Source organism: Muntiacus reevesi, chromosome 6, assembly GCF_963930625.1.
Source record: "Muntiacus reevesi chromosome 6, mMunRee1.1, whole genome shotgun sequence".
NCBI lineage: Eukaryota > Metazoa > Chordata > Mammalia > Artiodactyla > Cervidae > Muntiacus > Muntiacus reevesi.
In genome coordinates, this window is record NC_089254.1 from 23,752,800 (window position 1) to 23,777,071 (window position 24,272).

At 37.4% G+C, this 24,272-nt stretch overlaps 2 protein-coding genes across 2 annotated transcripts in view; one reads left to right on the plus strand and one right to left on the minus strand.

Annotated features, from left to right (window-relative positions):
* LRRC72 (leucine rich repeat containing 72) overlaps window positions 1-12,967 on the plus strand; it is a 49,380-nt gene extending 36,413 nt beyond the window's left edge. The window contains exons 6-9 of the mRNA XM_065939056.1: window positions 5,594-5,683; window positions 6,667-6,819; window positions 11,841-11,868; window positions 12,802-12,967. Coding sequence (XP_065795128.1) covers window positions 5,594-5,683; window positions 6,667-6,819; window positions 11,841-11,868; window positions 12,802-12,967 — 437 coding nt within the window. The remainder of the gene's footprint in view (window positions 1-5,593; window positions 5,684-6,666; window positions 6,820-11,840; window positions 11,869-12,801) is intronic.
* A 4,273-nt stretch (window positions 12,968-17,240) lies between these two features.
* Window positions 17,241-24,272, minus strand: part of ANKMY2 (ankyrin repeat and MYND domain containing 2) — a 41,782-nt gene continuing 34,750 nt past the window's right edge. The window contains exons 9-10 of the mRNA XM_065938618.1: window positions 22,858-22,987; window positions 17,241-21,439 (exon numbers count right to left, since the gene is read on the minus strand). Of these exons, the coding sequence (XP_065794690.1) occupies window positions 21,252-21,439; window positions 22,858-22,987 (318 nt within the window). The 3' untranslated portion in view covers window positions 17,241-21,251. The remainder of the gene's footprint in view (window positions 21,440-22,857; window positions 22,988-24,272) is intronic.

The following is a 24,272-nucleotide window of genomic DNA, read 5'->3' on the forward strand; positions in this document are numbered from 1 at the left end:
TGGACAATTTGCCAAATATAAGAGCTCAATAATTTAAGCAAACTTATTTTACAAGGCAAGATTTGGAGGTTAGCAATCAAGGTTGTCCCATCATCGTTAACAAGGTTATGCCCTAAACAAAGTGCCTGGTGGGGGCAGGGGATGGGCTGGGGTGTGAATGGAGTCTGAAATTCAATTCAGTACCTGCCTCCCATACGAAGCCTCTGTGTGGGCAGAGTGGTGTCAGCCCTGAGGTGGGGTGCAGGAGTGCCTTTTCTGCCTCTCTGAAGGTCTGTTAGCTCAGTCTGGTAGTGTAAGGTCCATACCACTGCCTGTCACAACGTTTTAAGTGACCTCTACTTAAAAATCACAGTGATGTAATTCATTATATAAATTGTTATAACTGAGAATCTTAAGAGGGATCTTTTTTTGAAATGGAGAAAATGCTGTGTATAATTGCCCCCCCCAAAAAAAATTTTTCTGAAAAATTTTGGTACCAAATACGCAGTTTGAACCCTTACCCTATTTTGGTTAAAGATATTATTTAAAAAAAAAGTTGGCATTTACTAGCTATTAATTATATTTGTGCAGTAATGTCCCCAAATTAAGTTTCTATAAGGTTCATTTGCAATTACAGAATAGACTCAGCTCATTAACTAAAATAAGAAATCCATGTATTTTCAAGTGTTAAGAATTTTGTCTTTTCAAGTTGTAAAACTGTATAAAATGCTAAAATGTTATTATTCCACTTCAATTACCAGTTCTTTAGAGGGTGAGAAAATAGCCTGGAGGGTAAACCTCTAATCCATTTCAGCACTGCACCCTCCACTGGCATTTACAGAGAGAACTGCCGAGAGATTGCCCAGGAGACACATGGCTGGAAGCTTCAGGGAGGCCTAAAACTGCTGCAGAGTGTGAGGTCCTGGAAACTGGAATTCCTGACTTCCAGGCTGAGTCAGGAGGGACACACCTTTTCTCTCCAGGCAGTCTACCTTTCCACACCCTTCCTCTCGTGCTTCATTTTCCTCTTCCCTTCTCTCCTCCAAACTCTTTCTGAATCTGTACGGGTGGAAGACCTGCTATGTGGCTGCAGACTTTCACTGACCTTCAGGCTCCCTGCCTCTTTGCTACAGGGAAAAAACATTCCAACAGCAGCAAAATGCTGAACCCATTCTTCTGTTTCTAAATCTTTAGTCTCCTCATTTCTAATTGTCTCTGTGTTTCATTAAGCTCCACTATTAGAAAGTATATTTGGACTCCCACATTCCAGAATTGTTAAGACTTGCTTTCCTCCAAGAGTCTTTAAGGATTCACCATTGGAGACAGGAAATGCCCCTTCTCAAAGGTGCCACCTCCAGATTTTACAGATTCTGCTCGTAAGCATATCCTGTCCTGCCTTCCCCAGTTGGCCGCAGTCCACTGCTGACGGCAGCTGGTCAGGGAGTGAGGAGGGAGGCTGAGAGCTCATTGTGGGATCATGGTTTCAATGGTCCCTTTATTTATTTACTTGGCTTAAGGCAGGTCTTAGTCGTAGCACACAGGGTCTTCATTGTGTCTTGTGGGATCGTTCCTCATGATGCACAGACTCTCTAGCTAGTTGCTCCACGGCTTGTGGGATCTTAGTTCCCTGGCTGTCAACTAAAAATTGGCTCATGCCAAGATGGTTGCCAATGACTGAACAACAAGGGCATTCGCCATCGCCACGGAGACTAAGGCCCACACTGTTGACCTTAAACACCCCCTGAGAGAGTTTAGGGGAGCTCAGGGAGTAAGGCACTCTGCTCCAGGCGATCTCGTGGGACAGGTCTTTAGATAGATGTTTTAGGAACAGATTTTATTATCCCAATCCTTGCATCTCCTCATATCTAGAAAAGCACTAAATTCCTTCATGGTGACATCAGGTCCTAGCAACAACATTTTGTAAAATCAATGCTTAATGGTATTGAACTCCCCCTTCACCAAAATCCTATGTATTGACCTTCTCCTACTACCTCTTTGGAGCCGTCTCTCAGAGCTGTCTGAGATGCTGCCTCTTGGGCTGCAGTCCTCATTTTGCCCCAAATAAAACTTAATTTGCAACTCTCAAGTTGTACATCTTTTTAGTCAACATGACCAAGGATTGAACCTATGGGCCCTACATCACAAAGCAAATTCTTAACCACTAGACCACCAGGGAAATCCCTGAATGGTTACTTTATCTGAGACTCTTTACCCCAAAATGCCCCTCGAGGTTCAGACTACTTCTCCCATACAATGCAATAGAACAGTCCACTCTATAAAAAAGCCAGCTGGATCTTTCATTGCTGTTTATCCCGAAAGAGCATCCCTCACTCTCTTAACCCCTGGTTTAGTTCAAGTTTGTCTTTCAAAAATCAGGTATCACTTCCATATTCAGGACAAGCTGTGGCCCAGAGATTTTAGTTAAAATGAAATGGTAACAGTGGAGATTCTGACCTTCTAAGGAACCTTGAGCCAGAACCTCTGTCTGATTGTTGACAGCTAAGCTTCCTTCCACAGGCTTCTCTACAGGCACAGGTGAAACTGCTTTTAACTTCTCTATATCATTTTCTCATCTATTAAAATGGACATCCTGATACATTATTAATTACATCAACTTTCTTCAAAGATGGTCTTAAAAATGTTCAGGTTCATTTAAATGGGATTTTAAATTTTGCTTTAAAAGTTAATAAAAATTAACTGGCGTTAATTAGATAATTTTTTCCCCCTCTTCTGTTTCGATAAATAGCTTCACACATGGAGCTCAAGGTTGTGCAGTAAAGTAGTAGAAACATTTTCATATATTATTGGGTAGATGTAAATTGCTTAGACTCAGAATCCCAAATTAAGATAAGCAAGACAGTGCTGGCGCCATCAAGGTGTACTCTATAAGTAGCCTAGAGGGAAGGTGGATTAAATAGTATTAACCTATTGAAAGTGAAAGTGTAAGCAATTTCACTTCATAGTTACTGAAAGAATGTACCCATACATCATAGAAGGCTTTCAGAACTTTCAGACACAGGAAACTGATATCATATCTTAGAAACTTTATTTATGGTAATTTTAGTAGCATCAGTCCAAAACTCATAAATCCAAAATATTAAATGCTTGATAGTATGGAGGGGAAAAAAGAATTAGAAATAAGATTGCTTCTTTCTAAAATTTGAGTAAGAAAAAAAGTGAATAATAAAAACAGAATAATTTAAAATTATTTAATTCTATTTTTTAAAGTTAACTTAGAGACTGAGATTAATAGCCCAGTTTTCTGAATATCACTTAGATTTTATGATGAGATGAATGTTGAACCACAATAAGCACAAGTTTTTAGTATTATGACACCTTTTTAATAAGTAATAATAGTAAGTCCAAATTTGGTGATTTGTTTAGCTAAAGCCATAAAGTATTACAATACATAAAGAAGTTAGTTAACCAAGCACTAGGAAGAAAACCAAGAGAAGGAATTAGATAGTAATGTTCTCAGAGGGAAAACAGATTATGAAGGGTATCCCCAAAGTAAACGTCATTGTAAGATGCTTGTGCATTTTCCACTAACATCACATGCAAAGGCAGGCTCTGCTCCCAGCTGCTATAATGTAGGACAGGGTTATGAGGTGTCAGATGTGATTCTCCAAGACAGTAACTGCACAAAAGCACGTGTGAATCTTTCTTACTCCTAAACTCTCATTAAAAACAACAGTGCTTTGCCTTTATATTCTTGAAGGTGATCGTTTTTCTTCTTTTTCTGGCTCAAACTACAATGTGTGATCGCTGTGGATCTTTTAAAATCTGTCCTTATTACTGGTTTAATATACATCCATTCTATTCCCCATTCTGTAGTTATAATTATTTTGTTACGTTAAATTCCTTGTCTTTTAAGATTAAAATTCCAACCAGTTTTGTCATTTAAGAAATCTTGAAAAATATCCGTTTTATTTTTCCTCTAGTTTCCCCCAATACATACATATTTCCTTTCTTTTAGATTTTCTTGTTGCCCCTGCCTCTGCATTTTCTTTTATGCCTTTCCTCTTATAACTTTTGTTTATTATCACCAGGTGTCTTCCATTGCCTGCTTTAAGTCCCTCTAAAGTTCATGTTTTCCACAGGGAATAGCTATATATAGCAATTTTATTAGCCGGAAAAGTTAGTGTTTATACAACAAATATCAGAATGTTTTATTTCCTGCAGAAAAAAGCATGCAGATAATTAGCTTCTTCAGTTTTTATCTAAACAGTTTGTTTTTCAAGCATGCCCTCTGCCCCTGTCTTCTTTATGTTACAAACTCTTCTTTATAAATATTAATCAGTTTTTTCCTGGGTTTCCAGTGCTTAATACTTTCATGCTTTTATCAAACCTAGTAAATAGTCATTTACTAATAAACAGTCAAATGCTACAGCTAAATGTACATTAAATGAGCCTCATTTTGTTGAGTGATAGTTGTACAATAGCTGGAGCTCTTTCTGTTACTGCCATCTAGTGGTTCTCCTCACTAGGTATATTTTCCAGAAACATTTTCTAGAAATTCCATGTAGGCAGAATCCAATAGCTAAAGATATTCAAGTGAAAATTATAAAAGACTGTATTGAAATAACCCTGCTTAATATTATCTAAAGAAGGAGAGGGAAAATACCTTTCCTGTGGAAAGTAAAATACAACTTCCAGTTGAAGATTTTTAAAATGCTGATGCATTTTTTAAAATCTTCTGATGCCTAAGGGATGCCATGAGAGAAGTGCCAGGAGTCCTTCTGCACTAGCATGACCCCACCTCCAGCAACTGTATTAGCGAGCATAGTTCTTTAGGTATCCTAGCCCCTGCACAGAAGGAAATCCGAAGCCCCTGTGCCTGGCCAGAGGTACACGGCCTGCAAAGCCAGCATCTGTTTACCTCTGCTCCTGCTGAGACCTGAAGCTGCTACTGGCTTTACATGTTCTGGACTAGGCACAAGGGTGTGAAGCCAAGAAAGAAAACTATATTCAAGCAGTGTACCATATCTCTGCTCATCTCCTCACAGACACCAATGTGACCTTTGAGAGTGGAAGAAGAGAAACAAATGAGCAAATCCTTTAATAAAGAGCAGCAGCAAGAACCCTCTTTCGTCGTTGTTCAGTTGCTCAGTCGTGTCCCACTCTGCAACACCATGGACTGCAGCACACCAGGCTTCCCTGTCCATCACCATCTCCCAGAGTTTGCTCAAACTCACGTCCATTGAGACAATGATGCCATTCAACGATCTCATCCTCTGTTGTCCCCTTTCCTGCCTTCAATCTTCCCAGAACCCTCTAGAGCTGATATTAAGTTCTTCCTTTATTGATTAATTTATGGATGTGTTAAAAAATTTCCCATTTGTGGCAGATTTGGGTCACAGATACATCCTCAGCACCTAGCACAGTTCCTAAAAGATAGTAAGCATTCCAAAAATATTTGTTGAATGAATGAATTTAACAGATAGAAAAAGTAAGTCCTACAATGAATAGGTAAGGGTTTGGTGAAACCAAAAGTCTGTGAAGCAGGACTTCACATATACTTATGTTTCATATTAATCTTGCGATTTTTCATATAATGTGTTAAATGAAACTGATTTCAAAATCTGACATCTTAAATTGGCTTCTTTCTCTGCAGCTCTCTACCAAAACCCTTTATGCCAGTATAACCTGTATCGTCTAAATATAATCTACCACCTTCCAGGAGTCGAGTTGCTTGACCGAAATCGTAAGAACATTTCTTCTTGAAGAGAAATATTAGAGAGTCAGTCTTATAACTCAGTGTTTTAAAATGCTGATGATCTTTGATCTTTGAAAATGACTGTCTTTGTAAATGAAAGTTTTTCAATTATTTATTTTTGAAATTTTTGCTGTATGAAATTTGCTCTAGTTTAGGAGCTTGTCTGTTGACCACTTTATAGGAAAGACCATCTAACAGAGCCTGGAGAAAGATCTCCTTTTGATTCTAGCTTTGTCAATAATACATGTTTTTCCTTATTCCTTTTAAAATTTTTATTTTTTGTCAGTTATGTATTGAAAACTAACTCACAGACCCCGTGGCACTCTTTTAATTTTTTATTTAAAAAATGAGGCAATTGGACTAAATCTCTTAAGGCTTAGCCTATTTAAATTCTAAAAGTCATATTCTTTGAAATTCTATAAGTATATATGCATATATATACTAAAACATGTAATCAATCATAACCTCTTTGTGATATATTTTTAGATATTGCAGACAAACTAGTATGTCTGACTTGTATAAGCCACAAAAAAATAATCAACCTCAGTGCATTATATTTTACATTTTTTGAGGTCTGTTTTACCCATAAGTGCTATTTACCTACCTACCTGCTTACCTTTCTACAGATGTGAACATTCTTAATCATTTGTAACTGAGTAACTTCTTAATGAGGATATATTAAAACAGAAAAGAAGAGATGTAGCACAGTTGTAATTTCGATCATCCATGGTGATGCATTAGAATGTCTGGATGAGATAAGATAGATCTGTGCCCTGTGACATGAGGGACATATATTGAGCTTGTAAGATTAAGGAATTAGCTTGGTAGAGTTTTTACAAATTTATTATGACAGGATGTTCACATACAACATAGTTAGGACAAATCCATTTTTGACAGAAATTCTTTTTTTACTCACTTTGCACATCTATTTATAATGCTATGCAATAACATTACCTTTTTGCATTTGTCAGAAGTTACAGAAAAGGAAAGAAGGTCAATGATTACGCTTTTTAACCATAAAAAGGCTCATATTGTTCAATCAATAGCATTCAGAGGAAAAGTAGATGCCTCATGGGATCCTCAATCACCATTTAAGCAAAAACCAGCACAAAGAGTACCTTCAGGTATTTTGATAAGAGACAAAAAATGAAATTAACAACCCACAAGCTTTTGGTTAATTTGATTATAATAACTCCAATTTACAGTAAGCTAAGCACTTACATACTGAAATATTTTCTAATTTTGTTAGCCTAATTAAGTATGCACCCTTCACCATCATTTGTGTATATTAAATTAAATAAGATAATGTGATAGCAATGAGATAACACATTGAAGTCCACACCCCAATATCTAGCACAGCATAAAGGGCTCAGTGAAATAAGCTGTAATTGCTACTATTACCAATGACTCTGGACAATTTCATGAATTAAGGCTATAAGTTTTTGATAATATAGAAAAATATTAAAAATAAATAACGATCATTGCAATTCCTCCATCCAGAAATAAACATTGTTATTTGGTTGTACTCTCATACACTGTGATCATATGTGATCATATGTAAGTGTAACTTGAATATCTTCAGTAATGTATTGATTAGTTGGAATTTAATTTTCTTGTATGTAACAGAAATCCAACTGCAGTGACTTAAGCAAATAGAGCTTTACTTTACACACACAACAAAGAGTGTCCAAGGTTAGTGTAAAGTTAAATGATGTTTTCAGTGTTTGAGAATACATCTATCTTTTGTTCTGTGATTCTTAATGTGCTTTACGGTTGCCAAGTGGTTATTGTACCACCAGGTATCACATGGGGAGATAAAAAATGGTGCAAAGACAAAAAGCCTTTTCCTCATGACATTTTGCCAATGAGACAACATATATTTGAAAAATAACCAAATAGATTTTCTAGAAGCAAAGGGAAAAAATATTAAATTGGAAAATAGTTTTGAAGAAATTACTCAGAATGCAACATAGAAAAAGAAGCAGGTGATAAGGAGACATTTGGAAATAATGTTTACTTCCTACAAAAATTTAGTAATAAATGTTGCAATCCCACAGGGAAAAATAAAGAAATTGGGCCAAAGGTAATGTGTGAAATGATAATGGCTGGCAATTTCCCAAATTTGTTAAATGTTATAAATCCTTAGATTCACCAGACAAAATTAATTCAAAAACATAAAAGACATGAAACAGCAACAGATATCCACACCAAGGGCAAAATGAGGCTAAAATAGAGAGAAAGTTGTAGATTACCTACAAAGAAATAATTTATAGATTTACAACACAATCCTCAACTGCAATTATGGAAATCAGAAGACAGTGATCTAATACTTTTAAAATACGAAGGAAAAGAAAGAGTCAACCAAGAATTCTGCAGCCAGCTAAATTATTATTCAAGAATGAGCAAGATTAAAAAAAAACACAGCAAAATCAAGATGAAAAGTCAACTTTTTATCACAAAATTTTTCCCACAGAAATGGGTGAAAAAATATTAAACACTTATACATGTCCATGTGTATTCAATAATTAATATTCCACCATATTCACCTTCATCTATGAGGCTTTACTTCTTATGTAAACTCAAAAATATCAAGTATTGATGAACCATTTAAATGCTTCAGTAGCAGACATAATGAAATTTCCTACCTAAATAATTTGGCCTATAAATTTAAAAAATAAAGACTCTTCTATAAGGCCATAATGCCATAATCACACCTAAGAAAAACAACTTATTTATATTTAATTTTTATATGTTATTTAATATATAATCCATATTCAAATTTCCCACTTGTTCCAAGATGACTTCTACAACTGCTTTTTCAAACCAGAATCTACTCAGGGTTCACAATTATGTTTGGTTGTTGTGGTTCTTCATTGTTGTTTAGTCGATAAGTTGTGTCCAACTCTGCAACCCCATGGACTGCAACATGCCAGGGTTCCCTGTCCTTCACTTCTGGCATCTGCTCAGACTCATGTCCATTGAGCCAGTGATGACATCCAACCATCTCAGTCTCTTTTAATTTAAAATAGCCTCCATTTTTTTCCCATGACTTTTTGAAGGGACCAGGCCAGTTACATTACAGAATGCCTCGATTTGTATGATTGTTTCCACAGAGTATAATTTGACATATTCCTCAATCCTCTGTATATCCCACAGAATAGGAGAAATACCTAGAGGACATGTTCTGGATGCAGAAGGCTATAGTGCAGAGCAATGATTATCAAAGTGTGGTCCCCCAAATCAGCAGCAGATCACCTAGTAAGTTGCTGCAGATGCACATTCTTGCCCCAAACAACATCTATTGAATTAGACACTCAGGATTGACCCAGGAAGCTATGTTTTAACAAGCCTATCAGGTGATTCTGATGCATACTCCCTCTAGGAGAACAACCAGTGTAGAGACAAGAAACAAGTTTTAGGATCAGATTCTCCTGGATCTAAACACCAGCTCTGCTAGTATTACACGTTTTGTTTTGGACATGAATTTGCTTCAGCCTCCTGATTTTTAAAATGGGGGTGACATCTTCTTTTGGCTTTCAGGATGCTTATTATGCAAACCACTGCAACACCTGATCTGACACATAACAGCTGCATGATAAGTTGGGCTGTTCTATTGGCTAGGCACTTGGTTTTTCTTTTCGTTCAGGTAAAAGCTAACACTCAAACTAAATGCTACTGGATTAGTGGGGGGCGGGAGGATAAGCCATGCTGTAGTAGAAAAGGAACCTCTGGATAGAAAATCTCCACTCTTAGAAACAACTAATGCACCTATTAACAAGCAATATAAGGCCACCCCATCTGTTTGTCATGCCTAGAGTGTTTTCCAAGTGTGAGGAGGATAGCTGAGTACTACCTTTAGAGCTTTACATTTCTTTCATATCAAATCTCCAAAAACAAAATTAGGGAAGAAAGGATAGAGAGAGTATTTCTTTCTTCTTAATCCACATTCTTAATTTGTAGATAGGTTGACTATAACCCTCCCCCAAATTGGCAGCATGACCCTAATTAATCTATCAATCTCCTCATTTTCCACAAACCAAACATTTATAATGAACTTAGTTGAACTCCCTATGTAAGCTCTTAAAATTGTGCCCTATAGTTTTACAGATTCTATATTTGTTCTTACTATGATGTGTACATTGAGGATGATAAATTCTTTCATTGGAAATAAACTATACTTGAAAATGTTTATAAAGCAATTGTAACACCACATTTTGATTTTATTACTCTTCACCCTAAATTGAGAAAGAAATCAATTGTATTCCAAATAGCTTGAGAAGCAAGGACAACTTGAAATTTCTTCAAATACCAGTAATAAAATTAAAAAACACAACTGGAAGAAATATTTGCAATATATACAATAGGCAAAAGTTAATGCCCATTATGTCAAAGGATCCTATAAATCAATTTGAAAATTAGTGACAAAAGATGTGGACATTTACAGAAGGAAATAAATATGACATCCAACAGTCAGCCTCACTAGTGAGCAAGTAAGTGCAAATTAAAACAATGAGATGCCATTTTCATCCTGCAGTTAGGCAAACGCTGGAAAGGCTAGTGAAGTGGAGCAGAGACAAAAGCATAACTCATACATAGTTGGTGGGGGTGTAAACTAGTTCAACTTTCTTGCAAGGTCATATGGCAGTGTGACAGTACTCATGCACCTAAAAAATATGCAACCTATTCAATACAGCAACTAAATTTGAAATCTCTCTACTACAGAAGTATCTGCACACACATGAACAGATATATGTATAAAGTGCTAACTGAAACATTTTTTTGTAAAAGAAAAACAGTAGAAAGTCTAAATGGTCACTCATTGAAAGTTAACTTATGGCACATCCTTACAATACAAACTATTGGATTAAAGAATCATTCTATGATATATCTTGAGTACAAAAAAAAACAAAAAACCCACATTTTGAGTAATATAATGCATTCCCTTCTCCAGGGGATCTTCCCAATACAGGGATCAAACCCAGGTCTCCTGCATTGCAGGCAGTTTCTTTACCAACTGAGTCACCAGGGAAGCTCAATATAATGCGGAGTAATGACAAAATTTGAATTCTGTCAGCAAATAAATCTTTCTGTATATGTATGTGAGTGCACATGTACACGCACACAGGAGGCTGGAAGTATACATACAAAACACTTAACAGTGATACTACTGATATGAGGAACTGAAAAGGTCAAAGGGGAATCTGACTTTACAGTTTTTTGTTTATATTCATCATAAGCAAAATGTGAGCTTTTTGTAATTGAAAATGTTAAATGAGTCTGGGGAGATCAGCAAAGAAATGGAAGACTTGCACCAGCCACTTGTAACGGGAACGATGCCATGAACCCCTCTCCTAAGGCAGAGTGTCCCTGCTGCCTGTGGGTTGGCAAGAGCTCAGACTGTGGGCTTTGCTGGTCCAACAGGTGTTGGTACATTCCATCACTAGCCTGGCACTGGGCCTCTGGAGAGGAATAAACAAAGCAATGACAGTCTCCAGAAGATACCATAGGAAATCCAAGCTTTGAGGACTAGCCTTTGAGCTCCAAAGCTAGGGAAGATGTATATGACCTAGGATTTGTTTATTCTGTTTCTTTGAAGTTAATGCCAAGAATCCAAGTGGCTTAAACTGCCCTAAATATTTTTTCCACATTTGGTCTATTAGTCCATTTACAGATGCATGTGTCTATCTGAAAAAGAAAAAGGCTCCGTTTCTGCACTTGAGACTCAGTATCTTAATTATAAAAATCCCCACATGGATTCCACTGGTAACCAAACTGATAGAGCATTTTGTTCTCAGTTTTGAGGCATGTATTGTAGTAAAGAATTTGCCTCAAGACATTAGAAACACCTAAGGTTCTATATCTGAGAGAAAATTTCAGTTTGGGGTTGGGAACTGAACTATTTATCTATTTACTATTTATTTACTATTATCTATTTACTATCTATCTATTTACTATCTATCTACTATCAATCTACTATTATCTATCTACTATCTACTACTATCTATTTACTATTAACTATTTATCTGAATGACTGCTCAAAACCCAGAAACATATGCTCTAGACTTTTTCCTTTATAGCATTATTTCATTGTTTTAAAATGCTGAATAAACACTTGAAAAATACTAATTTAGAATTTCTTTTTCAGACTTTGCATTTGCGAATAATGTAGACAAGTAAGTGATTTTTAAACTTTATTATATTATTTCATAATTGTGGTGATTCCCTAAATTATTCCCATTTCCCCAAATGAATTTTAATGAGTTAAAAAATGACTCACTCTTCAATAGGAAAAATCACCATTGTCTTCCTGTGATTAATGATTTCAAGCTATGTATTTATATTTGATATATTTAGGGGTTTTAATATTCTTATTATAACCTAAAATAAATGAAGAGGTGGAGTGAGGTGGAGGGAGAAGTTAGGAAAAAAGTTAAAAAAGAAAAACACAAAATCTTAGAAGTAACAATAAAAAAATAAAACTTAAGAATTACCTGATATTAAAAATGAAGGTCCTTACTTCCTTTTTACTTTTCCCCCAAATATGTTCAGTGAGCACAATTATTAATATTTTATATGCACTGGAATTTATATTTTTAAAAGAAACAGTTCATAACTATGAAAAAAATCTTAATTTATGAATATTGACAAATTTTAAAAATAATCATTCTTCTTCATTTTGCACTAAGGAATTTTTTCTTTGGATTCAGTCTTGAAAAATATTATCTCCAAGCACTTTTTCTAAAATGTAGCATAATGCAGAGAAATAATAATGTTTCAATAAACTGTATATAAGATACTAATACATATCATAGCTATAAATATTTTAATCATTTCATTTAACCACTGACTTTAAACGTGAATGCAAGAATAGTCACATCTACATTGACATCTATTATAGCTGATACCAAATATGTCCATTGTATTTTTAAAATATACAATAAAAACAGTGTTACTTGTCCTGAAAGTCATTTGTCAGTAGGGCTCTAAAGTCATTTGTCAGTGGTACTATACTACAAATAACAGAAAAATATGGCACTGATGCCTTTAAATTAAATATGTGTTTTGGTCTAATTGATTTTTTCCTGACATAATTGCCATTTTTGCAGAACTATGTTTGATGACCCAGAAGATGCTGTTTTTGTAAGGTCCATGAAGCGATCAGCAATGTCTATCACCTCTCTGAACTGGGACACGGTGCCAACACGAGAGGAAAAATACCTTGAAGAGAAAGACACAGGACCTGCCCAAATGCTTACAATCACACTGAGATAGCCCCTGGTGTTTCTAGAAATCATAGCAGTTTTCAGTCATATATTAAACTTTCCTGTGATTAGCATATTCTTTATTTACTGTGGTGTTATTTGAAACATTAGAATGTAAACAGAAACACCAACGAAAAATAATTCCTACATTTTAAGTTTCTTTCAAAGTTAAACATGAATATACAAATATACGCAAATCATAAGTTTTAACAAATTTTCAAAAAAATGAACATGTACATGTAACTATCATCCTAGATCAAGAAACAGAACATTACCAGTAGTCTAGAAACCTCCTCATTCCTGTTACCAGTCCAATGACCAGCTACTACATCATCCTGATTTCTAAACCATGTATTGTGTTTCTAAACACATATATTAGACATTAATATATATTAATATGGTTTCTAAACCATATATTAATGTTTTTGAAAGGCATATAAATGGAACCAGAGAAGCTGAATTATTTTTTCTGGCTTCTTTTACTCAACATTGTAAAATGGACCCATGTTGTTGCTAGGAGCAATAATTCTGTTGTGCTCATTGATATATATAGTATTCCATTGTATGACCACGACACAAGGTATGACTTTCACCCTCACTGTTGGAGGCATTTATCAGTTCTGGGTGTGAGCTTATGATCTGTGGTTGGCCTACCCAGAAGCGCTCTGTAAGAGGGAAGCAAAAACAGAAAAGTTTCCAGCAATTGCCTGGAAACTGGACATGTAAGGTAACCCAAAATATATTGCTGATCTTCCCCAGCTAAGTGCAAGAGCTAGATAAAAGCTTATAAAAAGCAGCGCAACATGTCCCCTTATCTGATGCTGCCTAGACATTATCACACTGTACCACAGACACACTGTAGAAGTGGGGCTGAAATCAAAAGCAAGAGATGAACACCCTAGAGGCAGTAGTGAACCATCACCAAGAATCTCTGACCTCCTTTTACCTGTGGGCACGTATGATTTTGTGCACAGCTAGCATCTGCAGAGTCTGGTATGGTGGTTGGCAGAAGGTTACAGCTGAAGAAAAGAAAAAGAGTTTCATGAGTGGCTGATATAAAGGCAAAAATGATGGCATGTGGGTTCCAAGATTACTTCACAGGAAGAATCTAAATGTTCTCTTCCTCTCTCTCCTTCTCACTTAACCTGCAGGACCAGCTGTCATGTCATGACACTTACGCAGTCCTCTGGAGAGACCAACGTGGTGAAGAACTGAGACCTACTTCCAGAAGTAAGGAAGGAACTAAGTCCTCTGCTGACAACTATGTGAGTTACAATTCTTCCTCCAGACCCAGTTAACCACCTTGCAAGTGGGCCTTCCAGATCCCATTTAAGCCCCAGAGGACTGCAGCCCTGGTTGAAAGCTTCCTAACACCCTGCTGAGAAACTCCAAACCAGAACCACACCATCAAGCTGCTTCTATTTTTGGCCTGCAGGAACTTCATGAGATAATGCTTACTGATGCTTCAAGCTGATAAACTTTGGGATAATTTGCTATATAGTAATACAATGTGTGTGTGTGTGTGCTCCATCGCTCAGTAACATCCGACTCTTTCCTTACGGACTGTAGCCTGCCGAGCTCCTCTGTCCATGTTATTTCCCAGGCAAGAATACTGGAGTGAGTGGCCATGCCCTCCTCCAGGGGATCTTCCCCACCCAGGAACTGAAGCCTCGTCTCTTGTGTCTCTTGCATTGGCAAGGTGGGTTCTTTACCACGGAGTCGCCTGGGAGGCCCCAAGTAACACAATAATCCAGCCTAATCTATAATGCTAGAAGTATTTGTTGTAAGTAACGATATCTTGTGAAGCCTCTGGGAAGCTGAGCGGGGTTACAGTGCGGTCTTCAAGGGTTACAGCATCAGCAGCAGAGAGCTAGTCACTGATCAGTTCGAGGAATGGTACTGCATTCATTCTAGAACTGGGAGCCTGGGCTGAACTCATCCTGAACTGAGTACCATGAGACCCACCAACCAATAATGTTGGGTGGGCAGAGCAACAATCTATTTCAGGATGGAAATGGTGTATTTTGGCTCAGACTTAAGATGGCTCATAAACTGCACAAGCAGTATTACTTTTTAATTAGATTGCAGTAAATGGAGGATGGGGTATTGCAATACTCAGGTTAACCACTAAAAGAATAGTAAAAAACAAAAAAGAAAGAAAAAAGTTATTTTTAATCCCACAATCGCTGAAAAGGAAGAAAAATTTATTCCAACTGCAAAAATATGGCTAACAAATTTTACTTAATCTTTTTAGAGAACTAATGGAAAATATATCTCATTTGTATGAAAAAGACTTGTTTTAAAATGCACTCCTCAATACCAGGTACTTCTGGTTCAAGAATGAAGACCGTTTAGTTCCAAGACAGGAAAACATTACATTAAATATCATTTGGAGAGGAGAAAATAAGTACATGATCCTTACCTAAATAATCTAAACCTCTACCAAAATGGAATGCACAATTGAGTCTTTAATTATTTGTTTCAAATAACAAAGACCCATTCAAGTGGGTCTGAGAGGAAGCAAATTTATTTCAGGACGCATCACTTGATCTTTTAACTGGGGAAGAGAAAACACTGATACATAGATTTGTGGAGGGCTGTGGTTATAAGCTAGGACTCTGGAATTGGACAATCTAGTTTAGCTCTTCCACTTACCAGTTATGTTAATTGGACAAGTTAGTTAATTTCTATAGAGGCTTTAATTTCCTCTTCTTTAAAATAATGTTACTTCACAGAGTTGCAAGGATTATACTAGATCATGTATGTGATGTGTTAAGTAGAGTGGCTTTCTCAAAGTGCTCAATATATGTCATCTATTACAGTTGACCCTTGAACGACTTGGGTTTGAACTACATAGATTCACTTATGGGCAGATTTTTTTCCCAATATGTAGCACAGTACTACATGCTCTGTAGTTGGTTGAATTCACAGATATGAAACTGCGAATATGGAGTACAGATTGGAAAGTTCTACTTGGATTTCTGGGAGGGTGGGCACCCCTCACCCCTGTGTTGTTCAAGAGTAGTTGTGCCCCTTAGGAACTATACCTAGCATCAGAGACTGATGTTTGTGTTCACTCAAAATGTACACGTTGAAATCTAATTCCCAGTGTGATGGTAGTTGGCGGTAAGGCCTTTGGGAGGCAATCAGGTCATGAGGGCGGAGACTCATGAATAATAGGATTAGCAAGCTTGTAAGAGGCCAGAGAGCTAGCAGCCCTTTCTCTAAATGAGGACACAGTATAGCGGCCCTCTGTAAACCAGGAAGACACTCACCAAGAACTTGACCATGCTTATATACCCAGATCTTGAACTTCCAGCCTCCAGAACTGTGAGAAATCAATGTTTGCTGTTTAAACCACCCTAACCTATGGTCATTTGTTTTAGCAGCTCAAACTAGGACATGCGGTCTATTAGGGTTCTTCAGAGATACCGAATCAATTGGGTACATGCATATTTACAGAGAGCAATTTATTTTAAGGAACTGCTTCATGCCATTGAGAGCGGGGCTGGCAAGTCCAAAATTTATAGGGTAGGCTGGTGCAGACTTGAAATTCAGGTATGATTTGATGTTTCAGTTTTGGGTCCCAAATCCACAGAGCAGACATTTGTTTGTTGGAGCTTATTTTTGCCTCTGGTTGTTGTTTCCATGTTACTGGCTTCTCCCACCTCAAATCTGTGATATATGAGGCAGAAAGAAAACAGACAAAAAAACCAAGTATCATTGCCTGGTCCTGAGGGGCCTAGCCAGTCTGCCTTCTGTTTGTTTTATATGTAATGTCCAGGGTTTTCAGTCTTACTTAGGAGGAGGAATAAGGAAAAGTATATATACACTATCTTCCCAGAAGTGTTCAGATTTTTTTTTTAATGTAGCTGAACTAGTTTCATTTGTGGCTTCTGAGTTTACTGTCACATTTAAGAAGGCCTTCATGCCAAAGTCACTAAGCATTCATTCATGGTTTCTTCTGGAATTGACAATTTTTTCACATTTAAAATTAGTCATTTGGCATCATCCCTGAGATTTAAGTACTTTTATGTAAGTGTATGAATTTGCTATCTACACTGCCCTGAACTGATCAATTACATAGCTACCTGATTCATCGCAGACAAATTAAGATCACCATTTAAAAAGATGCCTTTATTGATTTATAGAACTAGAATTTTGTCTTTAAAGGACATAGAAACTAGAGCCACCTTTTTGGGGGAAAATCTATTTATCTGCTAAAGTATTCAATCATTATTAGCAGGAAGAAGAAAGTTGTTTTTACTAAATTAAGATCTTGCTTTTTGTCCATGCAAATGATGCTTTAATATTATCACAGCTTACATAAATAATATTAATTTCTATACAATTGCAAACAGATATGCTTTTCCAAAATAAACATTAAGAGATGCAAAAACACCTTGTAGTGGTAGCTTTTCCAACCAAAATGGTAACTGTAATCCAAAACTTGACCTGCCTTTGTACTTTTTCTAAGAGCATATAATCTCAAAACTTTTACGTGCCTTTGTTTTCCTTTTATTTATATACATTTAACTTTTGAAATTTGATTCCATTAAGTTTTTCAAGGAGGTCTTCAGTTCAGTTCAGTCGCTCAGTCATGTCTGACTCTTTGTGACCCCATGAATCGCAGCACACCAGGCCTCCCTGTCCATCACCAACTCCGGGAGTTTACTCACACTCATGTCCATTGAGTCAGTGATGCCATCCAGCCATCTCATCCTCTGTCGTCCCCTTCTCCTCCTGCCCCCAATCCTTCCCAGCATCAGGGTCTTTTCCAATGAGTCAACTCTTCGCATGAGGTGGCCAAAGTACTGGAGTTTCAGCTTCAACATCAGTCCTTCCAATGAACACCCAGGACTGATCTCCTTTCGGATGGACTGGTTGGATCTCCTTGCAGTCCAAGGGACTCTCAAGAGTCTTCTTCAACACCACAGTTCAAAAGCATCAATTCTTCAGCGCTCAGCTTTCTTCACAGTCCAACTCTCACATCCATACATGACCATTGGAAAAACCACAGCCTTGACTAGTCATACCTTTGCTGGCAAAGTAATATCTCTGCTTTTTAATATGCTCTCTAGGTTGGTCATAACTTTCCTTCCAAGGAGTAAGTGTCTTTTAATTTCATGGCTGCAATCACCATCTGCAGTGATTTTGGAGCCCCCCCAAAATAAAGTCTTAGTTCTTTGCTTCTGATTTATAGGAAGCCAAATGAGAAATTTGCTCATGTAACCAAACGAAGCAAACCCAGTGTGGACCATGTCAGAACCCAGTGAATTCGACACCCTCCCCTCCTTGTATCTCTCTCTTATCTGTATGTACTCAGTGGCTGCATTCTCCTAAGTACCTCCACATGTCAGCTTCTGAACTGAATCCCTATAATTTATGATCATCCCAAGGGAGAAACAAACAAAAACCCTTCTTCTTTGGCTTCAGGAATGTAAAATCTCTGAGAGGTACTCTGATGGGCCTCGTTGTGGCCAACGAAACAGGTCACTACTGATTGTTATAAAACTGGGAGATTAGGAAGACATCTATCTCCCACTCAAGAAGGGAACTGATTTGATTCAGAAGCAGGAAAGATGGCCCTGAGAAGATAAAAACACTGCAGAACTACTCAAGTATTTCTGTTAAATTTAATATCCAATAACATTAAAACTCAAGTAAACTCATAAACATGATAGGTGACTAAAATCAGTCATCTTTTTAGGGGCTGAGGGGTTACCCACCACATCCTATAAAATAATGGCTTGTCTACAGAGCTCTATTATTATCTCATGTCTGCAGAGAAACTACAGCAATGGTAACATATGAAGAGAATACAATGTTGTAGTCAAACTGCAGACCTTGTTGAGTTCCAACTCTGTACTTTTGGATGACTGAGTGGGCCGTTTTAGACTTTAACTTACTTATCTGTGCTGTGAGGGGATAAAAATGAAGCCTAATTCATGGGGTTGTTGTGAATATTAAAATAACTTCAGAGATACAGTAGCTTTCAGTGTTAGCTATTATTATTACCTAGTTGGTAAAGAATCTGTCTGCAATGCAGGAGACCTGGGTTTGATCCCTGGGTTGGGGAGATTCCCAGGGGAAGGAAATGGCAACTCACTCCAGTATTCTTGCCTGGGAAATCCCAAGGACAGAGAAGCCTGGCAAGCTACAGTTCATTGGGTTGCAAGAGTCAGAAACGATTTAGCAACTAAACCACCACTGGGTCAAAAAGCACAATCCAATTTCTGAATAAACCCATTGGCTAATTTAATATTCTATTATATCAGCTCTGAGTACAAGACATATTACAATAGTAAGACTATTCTAATCCTTTAGGTCTTGTTTTTGAGAAAAGTTTCTTGATGGCATATTGAAAATAATTCAATACGGTAAAAAAGAAAAAAAAAGAAAAGGTAGCTGGATGACCACCTGTTTTGATGGTGTTATAATGGAATCATCTATTTTTGGTTATTTATGACGAAGAATACCATCAGAACCAACCTCATTTTTCTAAAACTCCATTTTCTGATCAATGCTTCCCTGAAATATGTCTATAGAACTTTTGATACTGACATGGCTTATATCTGAAGTCCTCTTTGTCCAACTGGAAAGTTACTGCTAATGTCAGCTGTAGTTGTGTTGGAGTTCTGACTCATATTAGCATTTATCTCAAAAAAGAGAAAAGTACCTCTATGTTGCCACATCTCGATTCTCCTACTCCCTTCAGCTTTTTCATAACCTTTCATGCTATCCAAAAACAGGGACCATGATGATACTACATACACAAAAAGTAATTAAAATCAGTGAACTCGGGTTAAAAATTTACTTGTGGAAGAGGAAGGCCTGGGAGGGCCGTTTTTCTAGTCAAAGATAAACGCTCATCAGTGTGTGTAGATTGAGGGATTTCAATGGAGAAGGGGGGCTTGTCATGATTCACAAGTGCAGGAAAAATCTGCCTGTTGAATTCCTACCCACTTAATCCTAAACAGTGATTTACTCACAAGAAGTCTTCCTACAGCAGCACGCTACAGGGTGTACAGAAGATGGACGTGTTGGGGCTGGGAGAAAAGTAACTGAGTGTAAGGAAGAGAAAAAGCAGCAAGACAGAAGAATCTGATTAGTGAAGTGAGGTGAGAGTTCTTGTCATTCTGATTTACAACTGTAAATATTAAAATAATTATTACTGTATTCTCCAGTATTTGCTGTTTCCTAAAATGTTTTACGTTCTCTAATATTTCTTTACCATTTGCCACCCCCTGACAGCAATAAACTATGAAAAGAGATTTAAATTGGCTCTATTAGTAGGCACAATTTATTTTACAATCAACAGACGGGAACTCTGAAACACAGCAGTATCTTCAAATCTCACTCTAGCTCAATTTAAGTCCTCAGACACTAAAAACCGATGCTAGCACAGCCTACAAATGACAGTTATAAATCAGTTTGTGGACAAGAAGCACTCCATGAAAAGCTTACAGGAAGGTCACAGCCTTTCAAGTGGAAAATGGCACATGAATCAGCTTTATAGTAACTGTGGACACAGTATGTTCAGCCTTTGTTTAACCAACAGCTTCATCAAACATCTTTTTTTAATGCACATGCTGAGATAACTGTGTCTATACCTTAGTTCCTCCTGGGGGATTTGACATTTCTGAAGGTACAAATACTGTAGATAAAATGTCACTGCAGGAACTACATAAAGTTCAGTCTGCTCAGGATAAATTCTAGAGAAAACTACCATTAGCTGAACTATGGCAGAGCTCCTTTAACATGTAGCGTTTCTTCATTTCATTGCATCTTAATAAGTAGCACTTTACCATAAATGCTATTTATACAAAGCATTTTATTTACATATAAGTTATGATTCTTTCAACTACCCATCTCTATGGCTATAAAATTTTTCTTTTCCTGAAAATCTCCTCTCCTACAACTGTTCTGCTTGCCTCTTTGTTCCCAAGAACATATATTTCTTTTTTAAAAGGAAATTTATTTTCCTTTGAGAACAACTGCTGGGAAGCCTGCCTCAGAAAGGAAATAGAAATGTTTCTCCTGCATTTTGAAAAAAAAAAACGTTTTTCTCTCTAGGAATATCTGTCCTATTACAGAACAGAATCAGTACGAAGTCAGGGCGTGGTGGACAGGGTCTTGTTGGAAAGCACGTACTCTGTGAAATGTGGAATCCTGCCACAGTGCCAGGCAGGTGTGGAGCCAAGGAGGACGCAATCACGTGAGTTCCCAGCTAGCTGCCAGGTGAGGACTGTCCGCGCTTGCTCAGACACTTGCTCAGACACTTGCTCTGGCCCTTACTCCTCAGACACCTGCGGACCTACAGCAGCCTCGTGTAAGCCTTCCAGCCCAGCATCACTCTGCAGGGATTCTTTCTCGCCTTCCTCAGAATTCTTAGGATTGTCATCCTCTTGGCAGATTGTCGTTTCAGCCTCCTCCGGTCGCTCTTCACCAACACAATTAGAATTGACGTCAAGTTTGCTATCTGATAAAAAGTAGAAGAAAAAAAAAAGTCATCTGGCTTCTACCATGTGCCACTCTTCTAAGTGCTTTTTGTGTGTTAAACCATTGAATCCTCATCACAACCACAAGGGGGAGTTTTCTATTAGCATTATTCTTTTACAAATGGGGAAACAGAGAGAGGGGGTTGGTTAACTGGCTCATAGTTGCATAGCTAATGAAAATAAGAGAACTAGTATTTGAACCCAGGCCTTGAAATAAGGATTGCAGACAAGCAAAATCCACATTCGAATACAGCTTTGCCATGAATTAGCTTGACATGCTTGGTTAGGTAAAATGCCTATCCAAGGCTATCGCCTTATAAAGTTGGGGATAATAAAGCCTATCGCACATTTGTGGAGAATAAAGGAGTACAATAAAGGAGTATCGCACATTTGTGGGATGAACTGATGTCTAACCACCAGAAGTTCTCATCCACCGACAACTCTCCCATACAGCTTCTTGAGTATGTAACCAGCCGTTATACACTGCTTTCAACACACAGGATATAAAGGTTTGGTCCAGCAAACAGGAGAAAGCAAGATAGTCAGAAAGCCTGACTATCCTATTAATAATCCATTTATACCAGTTTATTTGGTATGAATGCAGTTTTTTACAAATCATCCATTTCCATTAATATGTTTCTCCACCAGGTGGCAAAGGGACATGGTCCTTTGAGGAATAGAGATGAGCATGCTTAGTATCAGAATCACCCAGGTAACCTTTTGGCAACCTATCACTTCCCAGAATGTGTGATACATATCCTATATCCTCTGGGGTGGGACGTAAGAGTGTGGGCGGTTCTCTTCTCCAATATGTGAATCATTGCTGAATCAATTCACTGTTTCTGATGAAAATGAGTCATACACTTTATGAGGAAAGGAAAGGAAAAATAATATGGAACTCACTACCCTCACACTTGTGGAAAGTTAAGCTATGCAAGTTAACTTGTAATTTATAAATTTACTCCATAATTTTACCTGCAGTTTTATAATTAAGAAATTTAAAGGCTTCCAATCTTAAAAATCTTCAGGTAGCCACTAGGAGAAATTTAATTATTTCAAAGACTTAAAATCCTTTGTGAGCAAAATATAAGTAAACTACTCATTAAGAGTCACGTGGCTCCAGAGCAGTCTCACGAATTACAAAGTAGAAAGGGGAATAAACACCATTTCTCAGAATTTTATGTTTTTCATTTTCTAGTGCTATCTAGGCTGACTATAGTCTGTACATTATCCCAGAGACTCAAAAGAAGGATATATTTAAGTGTAATCCTGATGTTCATTAACACCAGTTTTCCTTGGTTCCCTGAGAAGATGCAGTTCCCGTGTGTCCTGTGTTAATATAATTGATCCTTCCTCTTTCTACTGACAAGTATTATGGTCTCGGTTTTTATATACTTACTGTTCTCCTCTTCACTCTTTGCCTTGGCAGCCTCCAACTGTTGCTTCTCATAAATATCCTTGAGATTCTTACAGATTTTCTTATGTGCAAACCAGTGTGTTTTCTGGCAGGTCTGATCACAATATATTACCTGAAGGCAATTGTAGGTTTATTTTCAAAGTGTAGTCACATGACTTTTCAACTACAACATTAAATCAAGTACTGTGCTGTAAAAATATTAACTTTTCTAGGCGTCCTTGGTGGCTCAGATGGTAAAGAATCTGCCTGCAATGCAGGAAACCCGGGACTGATACCCGAGTTGGGAAGATCCCATAGAAAAGGAAATGGCAACCCACTTCAGTATTCTTGCCTGGAGAATGCCATGGACAGAGGAGCCTGGCGGGCTATAGTCCAAGGGTTCACAAAGCATTGGACATGACTAAGTGACTAACTCCCAATGTACTTTATTTTAAAACCAGGATGTATGAATGTGTATTGTTTACCTTTGCAATTTTTAGCTTACACTTTTTAACAACAATGAATATATAACACATGGTCTACCAAAGACTCTAACATATGATTTATTTGAGAGACTTCTGTGTGCCAGAAGTGATACGGTACAAGGACAAAGAAAATAACAATTGTTGTCCCAGAGGAAGCTAGAGCAGGATGGGGTAGCATGGATGGAGGCTAATAATTAGCAACATGATTTATATCCTAGAACAGGACGTAACAGCAATGGGAACACAGAGGAAGCAATGACTCACTCTAAATAGAGGGAGTCAGTAGACAGAGAAACAGGGAAGACGCATTCCAAGTGGACGGAATATCTTGTACAAAAATGCAGGAATAGGAAAGTGAATGCTGTGTTTAGGAGAGCAACATATTTGTATAAATAGAGCTGAGATTTTTATAAAATTATATGTCAAGCACTGGGCTAGGCTGTTATACATAGAAGGTATTATAGACTGTATTACTGGCCCCAACTCTTCACTCTTCCCTGCACCCATACATTTTCCCATGTGACTTCAAAGTTCTTTTCTCTGAAGGGGAGGAGAATTAACTTTAAATAAAGCCAGGCAACTTGTTTTGGCCAGAACAATGAGACAGCATGGCAATTTCAAGGCAGGACCTCAAAAGACCTTGTATGTTTCTACTTGCCTACTATATCACCTACATCATCTACAGCTCTACCATCACCATGGGGACATGTTCACCCTGGCCTGCTGGTCCAAGGAGGATGAGAAACACATGGAACAGATGTGCCCCAGCCAAACACAAACATGAGAAAAACTTAAAAAAAAAAGACTCGTTTTAAGTAATGAATTTTGGAGTGTTTTTATATGTGGCCATAGTTAATCAATATATATGGTCTCATTTAGTTCTCACAACTCTAGCCCCATTTCACACAAAAGGAAACAGGTTCAGAGAGGTAA